At 41.9% G+C, this 15942-nt stretch overlaps 1 protein-coding gene across 1 annotated transcript in view; it reads left to right on the forward strand.

Moving 5' to 3' along the window:
• Window positions 1–2492: 2492 nt before the first annotated feature.
• Window positions 2493–15942, forward strand: part of TPP2 (tripeptidyl peptidase II) — a 115018-nt gene continuing 101568 nt past the window's right edge. The window contains exons 1-2 of the mRNA XM_006846671.1: window positions 2493–2760; window positions 15709–15837. Of these exons, the coding sequence (XP_006846734.1) occupies window positions 2596–2760; window positions 15709–15837 (294 nt within the window). The 5' untranslated portion in view covers window positions 2493–2595. The remainder of the gene's footprint in view (window positions 2761–15708; window positions 15838–15942) is intronic.

Consider the following 15942-nt stretch of genomic DNA (forward strand, 5'->3'; position numbering starts at 1 on the left):
GAGTGACTGGGTTTGAACTGTTTGTCAAAAGAGTCTCTGGTTTTAAAAAAAAAAAAAACAACAACATACAAAACCACTTCTTCCTAATAAGGAGTACTGGTATGGTGCTGGAGGATAATAAGTACTGAACTGGTAACCACAAGGTCAGTGGTTCAAACCCACAAGCTGCTTCTTGGAAAGCATGTATGCAGTCACAATGAGTTGGAACCAACTCCAAGACACTTAACAACAATGGCCCTGGAGTTTTGTGTTACATTGTGTGTCATCTTGTCAGTTTTTCCCATAGCAACACTGTACAGGGTTTCTGAGAACAGTTGGTGGGTCTGAACTGCTGACCTTGTGGTTACCAGTTTAACTAGTTTAGTGCTTACCCTACAATGTCACATCAGGACCCAAGGTTGGCGCATAAAGTTCGTGATGGCTGTCACTGTGAATCTGAAAGAGTGCAAATTATGGTTAATTACCTTTGTTACACCTAATAAGGATATTATAATGGTGAGGCACTGTGGGTTAACGCACTGGGTTAAAGTCGTTGTAGTGGTAAGGCTGGCTGTTCGAGCTCACCAGTAGCTCCTGGAAAGCCTTATACAAGGTCGCTATGGATTGACAGCACTTAACAACTACTATTAAGGGTTTATGCCCTTTTGCAGCAGAGCCAAATTCATCCAATCCAAGTTAGAAGAAGAGTTTCATTAGAAGGTGACATCCTCAGGGATTTGGACAGAAATGCAGGCCCGTGCAGAATAGTTACATACTTTTACACTGGAATACACACTTTGGGGGAGTAGCACTTTCCTAAGTGCTCTCTACAAGTTACAAGATAATCACAGGATGTAAATGTTGACCATAACAATTAGATCGGACAATAAAAGTAGTATTTGTGACTTACAGAACAGCAATCTTAAAGACCCTCCAGGCAGCTGACACAATCCGGAAACTTATAAAAATTCCAGAAAGGCTGAGGTAAGGGACATGGTGTGTTAGGCGCTAGAATCATGGATTAAGTTACATTAATGCTGGATGACAGTAATAGGTTGTTGTTAAGTGCTGTTGAGTCACTTCCAGTATGTTGGGTTTGAACCTTGAGCTTCGCAGTCCAGTGCTGATCCTACATCTATCTCCACACTTGTTGTTAAGTGCCCTGTGTGCCGTGGAGTCGGTTCCAACTCAAAGGTGACCCTGTATAGGGTTTCTGAGGAGCAGTTTATGAGCTAGAACCGCCGACCTTGCAGATTAAACCGATTTTGCAGTCCAATGCATCAACCCACAGCGCCACACCAGGACTTAATTTGTGGGAGTAGGGTGGAAAGTAGCAGGTAGCCATAAGCAGCCATCAGATGGAATTTAAATATATATATATTTTTTAACCTGCTTTTATGAAATCTCGGAAACCAGGGGCATAGGAGGACTGATTTCAGCGTCCTTACTTTGTCCAGTGTGGTGCTGTAGGTTAATGCACTGGAGTGAAAAGTCGGTTTGAACTGCAGGATTGGCAGTTTCAAATTTACCAGCTGCTCCCTGGAAACCCTATTTAGGGTCCTTATAGGTCGAAAGGGAGTTTGACGTCCCTTAACAATAACACTTTGTAACAAGAGTCCTCGTGTGGCGCTGTGGCTTAAGGTGCATGATTTGCAAAGTCGGTATGAGCTGCAAGGTCGGAGGTTCAAACTCACCAGTCGCTCCTTGAAAACCCTGTACAGGGTCGTTATGAGTCGGAATCCAAGGGATAGTACCTAACAAATAATGCCTATCAAATGGCAGACTATCCGCTTCCTGTTGACTCAGACTACAGTATTGGTAGTTGTGGTTACAAATTGGGCTGCTAATCTCCAGAGAAGAAAGATGAAGCTTTCTGCTCCCATAAAGATTTACAGCCTTGGAAACTATACAGGGTCGCTATGAGTCGGAACCGACTCCAAGGCACATAACCACCATCACAGTAGTGTTTATCCCTGCATTCAAAGGGGAACACACAAGGCAGTCAGAGGACAAAACCTACACAACGGGATCAAAGAAAACTCAGAAAATGTATGTAGAGAATGTGGATGACAGCCGAAGCTCCGGCAGCTCTATTTGCTTTGGGGTCCTAGCAAGTTGCACTTAACAGTTTCACCAGCTTGCCTTTTAGTAAAAAGGTCCCCGTTCCACAAAGAGAAGGTCCATCTCTTTCGCAATTTCTCCCAGCGGCGTTTCGACCCGGAACACGAGGTTCCTTTGTTTGGAGGCTGGCTCTTTCCTAGAACCCCAAGTCGGGGATCTGATAGACCCACAGTTCGAGAACCGAACCCTCAGGTCATTGACTCAGACAGACTCCGCCTCCTTCACTGCAGCCTGGGCGACACTTGGAATGAGCGCCTGTGATCGGCGCAGTTGGTTAACGTTGCATTGCGTAATTGGTCTGTGGGCCTGGCTTTCGTCCTTTCATTGGTGCTCGTACGCGACCCCGCCTGTCGGCACCGGATTGGCGGAAGGCGCGGCCGGCCTCGCCCCGCCCCTCGCCCCCGCCTCCAGTGCCGCGGCCGCCGGGTGTCCTCGCGCTGATCATCCGCGCGCAGCCTGGCAGTTTGCCTCTTTCTCGTCCTCCAGCCTGCGTCCATGGCCACCGCCGCTACCGAAGAGCCCTTCCCTTTTCACGGTCTCCTGCCGAAGAAAGAGACCGGGGCCGCCTCCTTCCTCTGTCGCTACCCGGAGTACGATGGGCGAGGGGTGCTCATCGCCGTCCTGGACACGGGGGTCGACCCTGGAGCTCCGGGAATGCAGGTGAGCAGCCCTCGAGGGCTGGGACGCGGGGAGACGCAGTCTGGGAGCCCCGCCGGCGGCTGGGCGGGCGCCGGGGTGCTGAGGGACCAGCGCCCGGGCTGGGCCGTGCTCCGGCCCAGACAAAAGCCCCGCGCTCGGCGTGCTGGTTCGGGGCTCCCCTTAACCAGGCAGTGCCAGGCCAGTGATCTCGGCCCCGCTCGTCGCCGCCTCCCTTCGTAGCTCCTCTTCGTTGCTGCTGTCTCCAAACTAGAATTCACATTTCTTTTTGACCATTTTCTGGGAGAGGAGGAAATAGAGATGGGGCCAATGACGTGTCTGAACTTTTTTTTTTTTTTTTAACTGTGAGTCGGGAGATTGGTTTGGGACGAGTTGTTTGTCATTAAGCGTGAAAGTCGGGTTTCAAGAAGATAACTCAGTCAGCCACCGGAATTGTTTCCTTTGGTAGTTTTACGTATTCTATTTTTAACGTTCTTGTGCAGTCTATGTTTAGGGTTTTGGCTTAAGCTTTGTTTTGCATAAGAAAAGCAAATTTTACTTTGTTTTAAAGGAACTTTTCAGGCTTTGTTAAATGATGCTTACTTTTTCAACCTCAAGACACAACGCTAAGAGACTATTATGGTTTTCTTAAATTATTTAATTTTTTGTTAGGCAACTTTGAAATCTTTACATCAAGATGCAAAAGAATTTTAAAAGTAACATGTCAATACACAATAAAACATTTTTTTAAAAAAGTATTATGTCTTAGCTAAAAGCATTCTCCTTAAAGACTTTTAAGTTTGACTTTTGTAAATTGAACCTTTTACTGAAATTCATTGATGAGCAAATGTTACCAGTGTTCAGAGTCCATCTATATGTTTGTTGATCCATTTATGTATCGATTCTTCCTCTGCCTCTTAACTCCCCTCAGTCCGGTCCAATTAACCTCTGAAGTTGAATAATGCTCTTCCCTTTCCTCACTCCCCCTTTCGTTTCTGGATCCTTTATTGTGCTCTCTAATAATTTGGGTATCATTTTAGAGTTTTTTAGAAAGTAATTTGAGGAATAGGATAAGCTAGTTTGATTGTATATAGAACTCGTCCAGAGTCTTGCTTCCTCAAGTTAATTCTTCTGCTGACTCGAGTGTTACAATGGCCTGACTGGGCAGAGTCGGTGAGGCTAGTATCTGTGTTTATTACTAACTCTTCAAATTTAAAAGAGTGACAGCTATCACCTCATGGAAGCTTTATTACAGAGTAGTACAATTGCTTCTATTCTGCTGTGTATGTTTACATTTTATAGGGATGAGTGGGAGGAAAACAGAAGGGTAAGTGCTCACTGGTTCCTTTGTCAGTGTAATAAGAGGATATGAAAAATTTAGAGAAGTACTATCTCCAGTAGGAATTTTTAAAAATAGAAGTTCCTAAATCTGCTTGTCAGAGTATTGTGCTATGCCCTGTAAAGGAACAATAATTCTGACCCTGGTGTGGCACTGTAGGATAAGCACTGGACATAGCTGCTAACCCAAAGGTCGGCAGTTCAAACCCACCAGCCTCTCTTGGAAACCTTTTACAGAGTTGCAGTGAGTCGGAACTGACCCAGCAGCACACAACAACAACAACTCAGGGTTACTATGAAAATTAGTTGTGACCGCAAGTCAAAAAGTATTGTTAGCAATAGTTGTTAAGTGCCATCGAATTGGTTTCGACACTTAGAGATCTTGTATAGGGTTTCCAAGGAGCAGCAGAGCAGCTGATGAGTTTGAACTGCTGACCTTGTGGCTCAAGCTGACTTTGAGGGTCAGTGCTTTATCTCACAGGGCCACACCAGGACAGAAACGCCATTAAGTAAAGTGGATTCTTTATCAGTATATCCACCATGTAAGCTTTCCCTTTTGTGAAGGTGGTGTTCCATCTCTCTAACCTTTCCTTAAAGAATTCTGTGCTTTTCAATTTACCATGTCAAAAGGTAGTTTTGGCATCCTCCAGGAACTCTACATTATTTTCCTTTTAAATGTTCTATGAGTGTTGAATGGACAAGATCAGGACAGACCTTGTTATCTTTGAAGAGTGAGCAGGTGAATTGTCATAATGAGAAAAAAATCCTTGTGGCATAACTTTCCTGGCCTTTTCTTCACCATCATTATTATCAAGACATTTTTAAACATCTTAATCCCTTGTTTCGTCCTCCTGTGTCCTTTAAGAAAATCGGTCAAGTTTACCCCCATTGTTTGGCGCTGTAGAATAAGCACTGGACAGCAAAGGCGGTTTGCACTGCAAGGTCGGTGGCTCAAATTCACTAGCCAGTCCACGGAAACCCTTTGAAGGGCCGCTATGTGTCAGAACCAACTCAGTGGCACATAACAATATCATAACCTTCTGAGCTGACCTATCTGCCTTGAACTGACCCAGCTGATCCCCTTGGAAGCCATTGTTTTAATTGGACCTTTTTTTTTTGGAACACAAATGAGATTAAGACAAGTGTATTACTGAGAGAACTTGCCTACAGCCGTTTTGATTGGAATAAGCCCATGCATGTATGAACTGGAACCTAGTAGAAATATTTTCCGACTTCTCATATAAGATTAGATCCATTACATGTGACTTTTTAAAGCGCTTAATAAACGTGTTAAATTAAGTTTTTAAAACAGTTTACTGTGGATTGAATCAAAGTTTACTGATAAAATCATCAGTTTTACGTTAAACTAATCTATTTTGTTTCCTTTTAACGATTGCAGTCCCCCTCCATGCAACAGCAGTTATTCTGCTTCCTCCCCATAGTTCCTGTTTCCATTCCACCCTCCTTCCCATACCTTCTCAACTTTGTTCTTAGCTAAATAGTGCCCTTTTTTGAATGATTGATCATTTCATAGTGAGCATATCTTACTAGTGTGGCTGCCCCCTGTATTTACCTATTTACTGCTTGGCTGAAAATCGGATCACAAGGATGAGTTCCTTTCCAGACCTAAAGAGAAGAGTGGTTGGGGCCGCAGTCTATGATTCTTCCTGTCTGTGACCAGTAAGCCTGCTGTTTCTTTACATAAAATTTTGTGTTTTATTTCATATTAAAATCACTTGTAAACATGGATGTTTAGTAGAAGTTTGTGCCTGATCCTTAATCTGATTATCCAAAGGTTAAATGTATAAACATACAAGCTTGAGCAATAAAATATTACAATAAAATGAAAATGTATCTTCTCTAAGAACTTTTCAATAAGGTGGCCTACAAATACAGGTGGATTTTAAAGACGATTTTCTGTACCTTGAATTTATTTTGCATATATATATATATATATAATTAAGATTAAATGGATACAAATATTAAGGGATGGAACGAAATAGGAAAGCAGGTGAAGTGGACATTTGGAAACACATAAGTATAAATAAAGGACTAGAGGTACCAGTGAAAAACTTCAAGGGCACAGTAGATGTTTTATCTTTGGTGTGCTTCTTGGAGTCCATTCTCATATGTGACAGCTGACTAGACACATTAAAAGTGGAAGGTAGACAGCATTAGAAAATAATACAAAATAAATATTTCTTCTGCAAATATCCAGGCAGCTTTGGGGTTCCAAAAATTGTGTTAAATGATGTAGTCTTGCAAACTGCAGAGATTGAAAAGGAGCGGATCAATCAGGATTAGATGGGACTTAGACTAGACCTAGAAGTACATATATGAAACATCCGGATGGTCTCCGTCTCCAGGCTTTTTAATCCTTCCTTCACAATGCCATAGTTATTCTCATTAAAAACATACACTGGAAATTGATGGAATGCAAATTGAAATCTTTCAAGAAAGTAAGGCAGCACTGGAGACACTCACTCATCGCTGCCAAGGAATTTGGACAACAACTGTCAGGCCGGCTCATTGGAAGAGATCTGTGTTTGTGCCCATTCCAAAGAGAGGTGACCCAACGGAATGCAGAAATCATTGGACAATCTCTTTGATATCCCATGCGAGTAAAGTTTTACTAAAGTTAATACAGAAATGGCTGCAAGTATACACTGACAGAGAACTTCAGAGGTTCAAGCTGGATTCAGAAGAGGACGTGGAACGAGGGATATCATTGCTGATGTCCGATGGATCTTGGCTGAAAGCAGAGAATATCAGAAAAATGTTTACCTGTGCTTTGACTCCACAGAGGCTTTCGATTGTGTGGATCATGACAAGCTATGGACAACATTGCAAAGAATGAGTATTCCTGAACACTTAATTGTGCTCATGAGGAATCTGTACCTGGACCAAGAGGCAGTTGTTCAAACAGACAAGGGAACACTGAATGGTTTTAAATTAGGAAAGGTGTGCAACAAGGTTGTATTCTTTCATCATATTTATTCAACCTGTATGCTGAGCAGATAATCTGAGAAGCTGGGTTATATGAAGAAAAAGTTGACATCAGGATTGGGGGAAGACTCATTAACAACCTCTGCGATACGCAGATGATACAACCTCGCTTGCTGAAAGTGAAGAGGACTTAAAATACTTACTGATGAAGATCAAAGACCATAGTATGGATATCATCTAAATGTAAAGAAAACAAAAATCCTCACCACTGGCCCAGTAAACAACATTCTTATCAATGGAGAAAAGATTGAAATTGTCAGTCTTCATTTTTCTTGGACCAACTATCAACACTCATGGAAGCAGCAGTCAAGAAATCAAACAACATATTGCATTAGGCAAATCTGCTGCACAAGACCTTTTTAAAGTGTTGAAGAGAGGTACACCTCAGTCTTGACCTCATTATATTTTGGGGTATCAACTGATCTAATTCACCTTCCCACCATGTATGTATGTATATGTGCTAGGCATTGTTTTAGGGCACACGGACTGAAAGATAAATAAGGACCAATCCCTGCTTAGTTTCTGTGTGTTTTTCCATCTCTCTCATAGAAATTTGTTCAAATCTCTGTAATAATAAATTTTAGTATTTTTGTTTGCACACCTTTTTCATGGTGAACTCAAATATTTTTTAAAGCATATATCCTAATTTTTGAAGAGCAGAGATGTCAGCTTGAGGACTAAGGTGCACCTGACCCAAGCCATGGTATTTTCAGTAACCTCATATGCATGCGAAAGCTAGAGAGTAAATAAGGAAGACTGTAGAAGAATTGATGCTTTTGAGTTATGGTGTTGAAGGAGAATATTCAAAGTGCCATGGGCTGCCAAAAAAACCAGTAGATCCCTTTTGGAAGAAGTGCAGCCAGAGTGCTCCTTGGAGGCCAGGATGGCCAAAGTTCGTCTCTCATACTTCGGACATATTGTCAGGAGGGAGCAGTCACTGGAGAAGGATATCATGTTTGGTGAGATGGAGGGTCAGAGAAAAAGAGGAACACCCCCAAAGAGATGGATTGGCCAGGTGGCATCATTGATGGACTAAAGTGTGGCAACAGTAGTGAGGTTGGCCCAGGATCGAGCATTGTTTAGTTCTGCTGTGCATAAGGTTGCTATGAGTCAGTACCTAAGAACAACAACATTTTGTATGAAATGTGATTTAACATTAAAAATTTTTTGAATGAGAAAAAAATTCATGTATAAAATATATATTATTTACTCATGTGAGGTGCAGGAGAGCTTGGGGAAAGAGGTTACAAGTAGTCTATAAAGTTTTCTTTACATTTAGATTTATCAAAATATAGAGTACACCAGGTAAATGATTAGTCATACAGCTTTCTCTGCATAGTTATATGGGTCCTGGTTTGGCACTGTATGGCTATCACTGGAGCGCAAATTTCCAGGGTTGGCAATTCAAACCCACCAATCACAACTTGGAAACCTTGTACAGGGTATCTGCAAGTCAACCCTGACACTACGACTCAATAACAACAGTCTAAAAATTGTTGTTGTTGTCAGGTGCCATCGAGTCAGAATCTAAAGATACATACATATATTTTTAAAAACCCACTGCTGTAGAGTCAATTCCGCCCCATAGCAACCCTGTATAGGGTTTTTGAGGCTGTAAATCTTTGTGGGAGCAGAAAGCCTCATCTGTTCCCTGAGGAGCAGTTGGTGGACTAGAACCGCTGACCTTTTGGTTCACAATTCACTGTTTATCCTACAGAGCCACCCCACTCTCTCTTTGAGTTGTTAAGTGCCATTGAGTCAGTTCTGATCCATAGTGACCCTGTATAGGGTTTCTGAGGAGCCACTAATAGGTTTAAACTGATAGCCTTGTAGTTCAAACCAACTTTGTTGTCCAGTGCTTACCCTACAGCACCACACCCTAATTCCCCGGAGCTGGGTATTCTTACATGTTTTCATAGAGACTGCCTTTAACTCTGATTTATTGTCTATTGTTGTAATTATTTCTTTACTTATTTGTCTTCCCAACTGGATTTAAGTTTTCTGAAAGCAAAATTGTTGTACTCATTTATCATTAGTACTTGGAATTAATGGTAATTTAATAGTATTTATTTATGAATTAAGGAGCTCTGGTAGCGTAGTGGTTACGAATTGGGCTGCGAACCTTAAGGTCAGCAGTTCGAAACTACCAGCAGCTCCACTGGAGAAAGATGAGGCTTTCTACTCCCGTAAGGATTTACACCCTCGGAAACCCTGTACAGGGTCGCTATGAGTCGGAACTGACTCGACGGCACTTAGCAACAACAATAATTTATGAATTACCTTCCCTTGCTTATGAGAATATTTTAAGTATTTTCTTCCCCTAGAATTTTAATTACATGTAAATTCAAGGAGCCTGTATGGTACAACAGTTAAGTGCTTGACTGCCAACCAGAATGTTGGTGGTTTGAACCCACCCAGTGCTCTGTGGGAGTCCTGGTGGGCGCTGTAAGATAAGCACTCTACCACAAGGTTACATTGAACAGCAAAGTCGGTTCAAACTCAGCAGCCGCTCCACAGACACTCTATACAGGGTCTCTATGAGTTAGACCCAGCTCGATGGCACTTAACAACAACAACAAAGTGCTCTGTTGGAGAAAGACCTGCTCCATTACAGATTATAGCCTAGCAAATCCTATATGGCAGTTCTGATGTCACATGGGGTCCTGATGAGTCGGAATCAACTGTATAGAAGAATTTTAAATGATGCATACTGTTAATGTTGCAGACAATTTGTGTTTTCCTCTCTGCCCTTTTGTTCTGATTCTCTGAAAATGGTTACTGGCTCATCTACCTTCACCAACTCCTCCACCATAATTGTTTCAGTGAAAACAGAGTAGCTTGGATTCTTGGCATTTGGGGAAAAGCTCAGAGCAGTTTTCTGCTTTATCCAACTATATTTTTATCACCCAATAAGTATTTCTCAGCCTCCATCCCAGAACAAAAGGTTTATTACTTAAGTCTGCTCATAACTGCGGAAACTTGCGTTCACCCTTTTCTATGTCACACGCGCCGACCTCAAAGATGAGGGTATAGTTTCAGTGCTCACAATTCAGTTACCTTTTCTCTTTACTTCTCAAATTTCGCTGTAAAACTCTCAGCTGTTTACTTTTTTAAAAATCCCTTCTTTCTGATCCTAAATTTCTTGTTTGCCTGATCATCTCCAGTGGAGTAGTTTCTTTTATTCATTGATAAAGTAAAAAAGATATATATATGTGTGTAATTGTATATGCAAGCAATTTTAATTTATGTAAACTATTTCTAAAAATAAATTTTAATAAGAACTTGAATAATAAGGGAGAGAATACCACAAAAACCCATTGCCGTTGAATTGATTCCAAATCAGAAACAGCCCAGGAGGGCGGGGTAAAACTACCCTATGGGGTTTCTCAGGCTGTAAATTTTTTTGGAAGCTATTTCTTTCATCTGAAGAGCAGTTGGTTTGAACACTGGGCCTTTTCATTAGCAGCTAAGTGCTTTAACCACTATACTACTAGGGCTCCTTTGTGGAAAAGGTAGATGTTGGGTGCTATAAGATCAGCATTGGACTGCTGACCACAAGTTCAGCAGTTCAAACCCACCAGTTGCTCCTTGGAAACCCTATACAGGTTGCTATGGGTTGGAACCAATTTGATGGCACTTAACAACAACAAACAAGCCACCTGAATCCCATTGGACTTTCTTCTTTGCTCATGTGCTGATAATGATGTTTCTAATTAGATTTGTGTCTGACTTGTTAGTGATCTCTTGTTTTGCTCTGAAGTCGCTGAAGATGAAGATCTATGTTCTGTATTCTTAATGCTTAGTGTATCTTTCAGAGTATGTTTGAGTTTGTGAATACATTTTAAAGTAGATTATTTTCTTACTCTTATTACATGACCTAGCTAGTTTTCATTTTATAAGAGAGTATTGACTTTCCCTTCATTGTGTTACTTTTATTTTGCTGATTTTTGTATGTTTTCTTCATGACTTTATTTTTATTGCATTATTGTTTAAGATACTTAGCCTATCCCTTCAAAAATAAATATCTGGGCTTGGTATGATTTCCACTGTGATTTTTACAAAAGTTTGATTTTGACGTTTAGAATACTGATTTGTTACTAGAACAGTCAGTCTGTAAGAAATGAATATTCAGTTTAGAAATTTACCATACAAAAAAACACATAGCTGTGCATTGAAGGCATGTATGGCTTCTTGTTACTCTATGGTCACATAGTTGGAGTAAAGTTGGGCCCACCACCCACCTTGTCACTTGGCTTTGTGTGGGGGGGTGGGGTGGGGGATTGTGCCTTTGTTTTCTCCATGCTGTGAATTCCCATCTCTGTTAGGGTATACATTAATTACAAAACTTTCAGCATTCTGCTGAGGGAAGACTTCATGTTGGTCAGAAAGAGTGGTAGAAAAGGACATTCAGCTTTTATCTTCAAGAAAGTGTCATTCCCCAGATGGAGACAGGTCCCGAAGGCTCACTACTCTTGTCATGTTACTGGTACTTTTCACATTCTTGTTTCGTGGGCCATCGTTTTCAGCTAGCCCCGAAAGAGGCCCCAGAAACTCTCATACTTTGGCTCAGCCAGACACTGGGGGAGCTGTACCATACCTTAGGAAAGCCAGTTGTAATGTTAAATAAGCAGATAGAGCCCAGGTGTGACACTGTAGACAGGATAAGCTCTGGACTGACCACAGGGTGGTTTACAACCACAAGGTCAGCGGTTCACACCCACCAGCTGCTCCTTGGAAACCCTATACCGGGTCACTGCGGGTCAGAACTGACATGAAGGCACTTAACAACAAAAACATATGCCTAATAGGCACTGTTGGTAGTCTGGTGTGGCACTGTAGGATAGGCACTGGACTGCTAACCCAAGGTCAGCAGTTCAAACCCACCAGCCGCTTCTTGGGAACCCTTTACAAGGTCTCTAGGAGAACCGACATGACGGCACTTAACACCAACCAGCAGGAGCAGGAGGTGCTAGGTATATTGGATGTGCATTGGTGAGTAAAATACACATGGTCCGTGCCCTTCCACCAGCAAATCCAAACCCACTGCCATTGAGTTGATCCCAACTCATAAGGTTCCCAAGACTGCAGATCTCCCTTCACAGGAGCAGAAAGCCCATCTTTCTCCCGCAGAGCTGCTGACGGGCTTTGTAGTTAGCAGTCCAGTGCTCCTTGCCCTTAGTGTAATTTATATTGTAATAGGAGAAATGGGTACGGAATTATATCACATATAACATAAAACATACAATACCACATGTAGGTTAGTCAGGAAGTATTGCTAAAAGGTCATCGATACCCATTATTTAACAAAAATCTCAAAATGTGAAACTTGTTATTCAACATATCCTCTTTGTAGGTTTTTATACTTCTGAAAGCAGTGTTTTATTTGTATAATCATTCCCTGAAGAATTTTGTGCTCTTCAATTTATACGACATCAAAATGGTACTTTGGGTATCTTCAAAAGACAAGTGATGTTCTTTTCTGCATTCTTTGAGTTTGGGGTACACAGTATGAAGGGGTAAAATTACTACTGTAGGGTGGTTGTTGTTAAGTGCTGTTGGTTCCAACTCAGAGGTGCCCTGTATAGGGTTTCTGAGGCTGTTTAAATCTTTGTGGGAGCAGAAAGCTTCATCTTGCTACTAAGGAGCGGTTGGCAGGCCAGAACTACAGACCTTGTGGATCATTTGGAGCCACTACACTCCCAAGACTATAGGGTGGATGGGGTAAAACTGCCACACAAAATTCTCATAGGACAGCCTAGCTGCCTTGACGAATGAATGAGCAGATGCATTATTGTGATGGGAAATTGCTCAGCGTAATTTTCATGGACCAGTGCCCTTTTCAGTTTTCAAAAGCCTTCTCACTAAGCCCCCATGATCATCCTTTGTCCCTCAAAGACATCTCTCAAGATTACATCTTTGGAGTCCCCAAAAGCAGTCCCCATAACCTTCTGAGCTGACCTCTTTGTCTGGAATTAAACTGGCCCAGCAGATCTTTGGAAAGGCACTGTTTTGATTGGAGCTTTTTCTTTTTAAGGCATCCTGATAGCATAGTGGTTATGCATTGGGCTGCTAACCACAAGGTCAGCAGTTCGAATCCGTCAGCTGCTCTGCAAGAGAAAGATGCACCTTTCCTTAAAGACTGAATGCAACAGCCTCAGAAACCCTATACAGGGCCCCTGTGAGTCGTAGCTGACTTGACGGCACACCATCACCACCACCACCAAGGTGAATAAGACAGATCTGTTACTGAACTTGTTTGCTCTCACCCTCTGATTACAGAGACCAGTTTAAACATATTTTGTTTGGAATAAACTGCATGTATGAACTGGAACCCTAGTAGCAATACTTTTTGACTTACCCTCGTATTGAGTTCTGTGAAGGAAACAAACGAGGTACGGTGAGAAAGAATAATCAGGCCTAGAATGGAGACCACTTGAAAGAGGTCATCAGGGAGGCCTTTCTGTGAAGGTGACATTGTGGTAGGAAACTAAAGGTGAGATGGAGTCTCCATGCTGTGTCTGTAGGGACCCCTGTGCACAAAGTCAGGTAGAAAACAGTTGGGTGTGTGCCAAGAAGTGAAAGCAGGTCAGTGTGGGGAGAGTTGTGAGTGACTGAGGAGAAGCAGGGCTCAGATCTTATGGAGCTTTTCATATTTTAGGTGCTCTGAGTCCACTGAAGGGTTTTAAGGAGAGATATGGCATGATTTGAGGGTAAGTCATAAAGTATTGCTACAAAACCGTAGAAACCTTTATTAAATAACAGTACCAAAATGTGAAGCTATTGTTTGCCAACATTCATTCACCTAGTTTTAGATACTTCTGAAGAAGGTGTTTCCATCTCTCTGATAGGTCCCTGAAGAATTTTGTACTCTTTGATTGATACCACATCAAAATGGCAGTTTGGGCATTTGTTCTTTGAATGTAAGGAACAAAGAGAAGTCTGAAGGAATAAGGTCAGGGCTACAGTGTGGTTGGGATGAGGATTCCCAACAAAATTCTTGTAGGATAGCCTTTGTTGACACCTTGAAGAATGAGCCAGCAGAAAAAAATTCCTCGGTACAAATTTCCTGGCCTTGTTCTCATTGATGCAGTTTTCCATTTTCTTAAAACTTCATAAAAGCCCCAGTGATCATTCTGTGTCCTGAAAAAATCTGTCAAGATTACCCCTTTAGGATTCCGAAAGATAGTCACCATAACAGAGAGGCTGACCTCTCTGCCTTAAATTTACCTGACTCAGCACATCCCCTTTGAAGCTGCTGTTTTGATTGGACCTTGTGTTTTTATGATTTATTCCATGAAATCATCTTCATTAGCTTTGTTCTTAAAAGACTGGAAAGATCAGTCTTATCCTAGCTAATCTTTGTGCAACACTTTATTTTTAATATCTTTTTTTTTTCCTCTGACTGCAGAGACATGTTTAACCTTACTTCGTTTGGAATAAATCCATACATGTCTGAATAGGAACCGCAGTATCAGTGCTTTTTGACATACCTAAATGTAATTTGACTTTTGGTAGAGGCGATAATGTGAGAGGTTGTGCATGGCTCTGAGGGTTAGAACAGTAGTGGTGGTAAAAATGACAAGATGGATTAGAATGAACAGAAATCCCGGCACATTTCATGTGAGGACTCAGCTCAGGTCAAGAAGCAGAGCAGGGCTGTTCCTGTTCCGTTTCTGACTTGAGCACCTGAGTCAGTGGTGATGCTTCAGGATTTGGTGAGAAGCAGGACCTGGTAGGTTTAAATGGTGGATTGGTTGTGCTGCTGTGCCAACCAGTACTGAAATGTTTGAACCGTTTTTTTTCCCCCCTAATGTTTTGGACTTGGCCTAGCCTAAAGCTCACTGTGAAGTCTTTGCTCAGATGTTAACCTTGACTGTGAGGAAATGGAAAGACCCATACTACTTGTCTTCCTTCCCTTCTGGTTTCCCTCTGTAGTAATTAGCACCATCTAAACATTTATTACTTATTTATTTTGTCCATTCACTATTTGTATGCTGTGTTGTGATATTTGTGAATTTAGGGGGTTTTGTGTATCCCAAACACCTAAAGAACAGTGTGTTATGTAGTAAATGCTCAGTAAATATTGTACAATGAAAATATCAGACCACTTGGATTCTGTTTTGTTTCTGTGATTAAATTAGTACATGACTCCTAGCTAGAGTCCTGGTTTATCATTGTAGGATAAGCACTGGACTGCTAACCACTAGGTTGGTGGTTGAAACCTTCCAACCGCTCCTTGTAAACCTTGTACCTGGGTCTCTATGAGTCAGAACTGACTGCACGGTAATTAACAATGACACTAGCTGATTCACACCCACTCAGAGATGGGTTGGCAGGCCAGCCTGGCCATCTACTTTCAGAAGGCCACCTGTGGAACAGTCAAGTAGCCAGCAACTAGCAACAACTTTATATACGTATGGATGATGCCACTAGGTCACGTCTAACTCATCATAAGCCTCTGTACAGCACAATGGAGCAGTGCCTGCTCCCATACCATAATTGTTGCCATGTTTGAGCCCATATTATATATAAACTAGCATTGGTTTTTGTTTTGTTTTGTTTTGTTTTTAAGGATAACAAACTAAATGAATTCTGTAGCTCATATTCTGATGGTCTCTTGATTTTCAGGTTACAACTGATGGAAAACCAAAGATCCTTGACATCATTGATACAACAGGAAGTGGCGATGTGAACACTGCGACAGTAGTAGAGCCAAAAGATGGTGAAATCGTTGGTCTCTCTGGAAGAGTGCTTAAGGTTAAAGCTTTTGTCTTCTTAAAGACCTACCTTCCTTCCTTCCTTCCTTCCTTCCTTCCTTCCCCTCCTTCCCCTCCTTCCCCTCCTTCCCCTCCTTCCCCTCCT

The sequence above is a fragment of the Chrysochloris asiatica genome, unplaced genomic scaffold, assembly GCF_000296735.1.
Source record: "Chrysochloris asiatica unplaced genomic scaffold, ChrAsi1.0 scaffold00029, whole genome shotgun sequence".
In the NCBI taxonomy this organism is placed as follows: Eukaryota; Metazoa; Chordata; class Mammalia; order Afrosoricida; family Chrysochloridae; genus Chrysochloris; species Chrysochloris asiatica.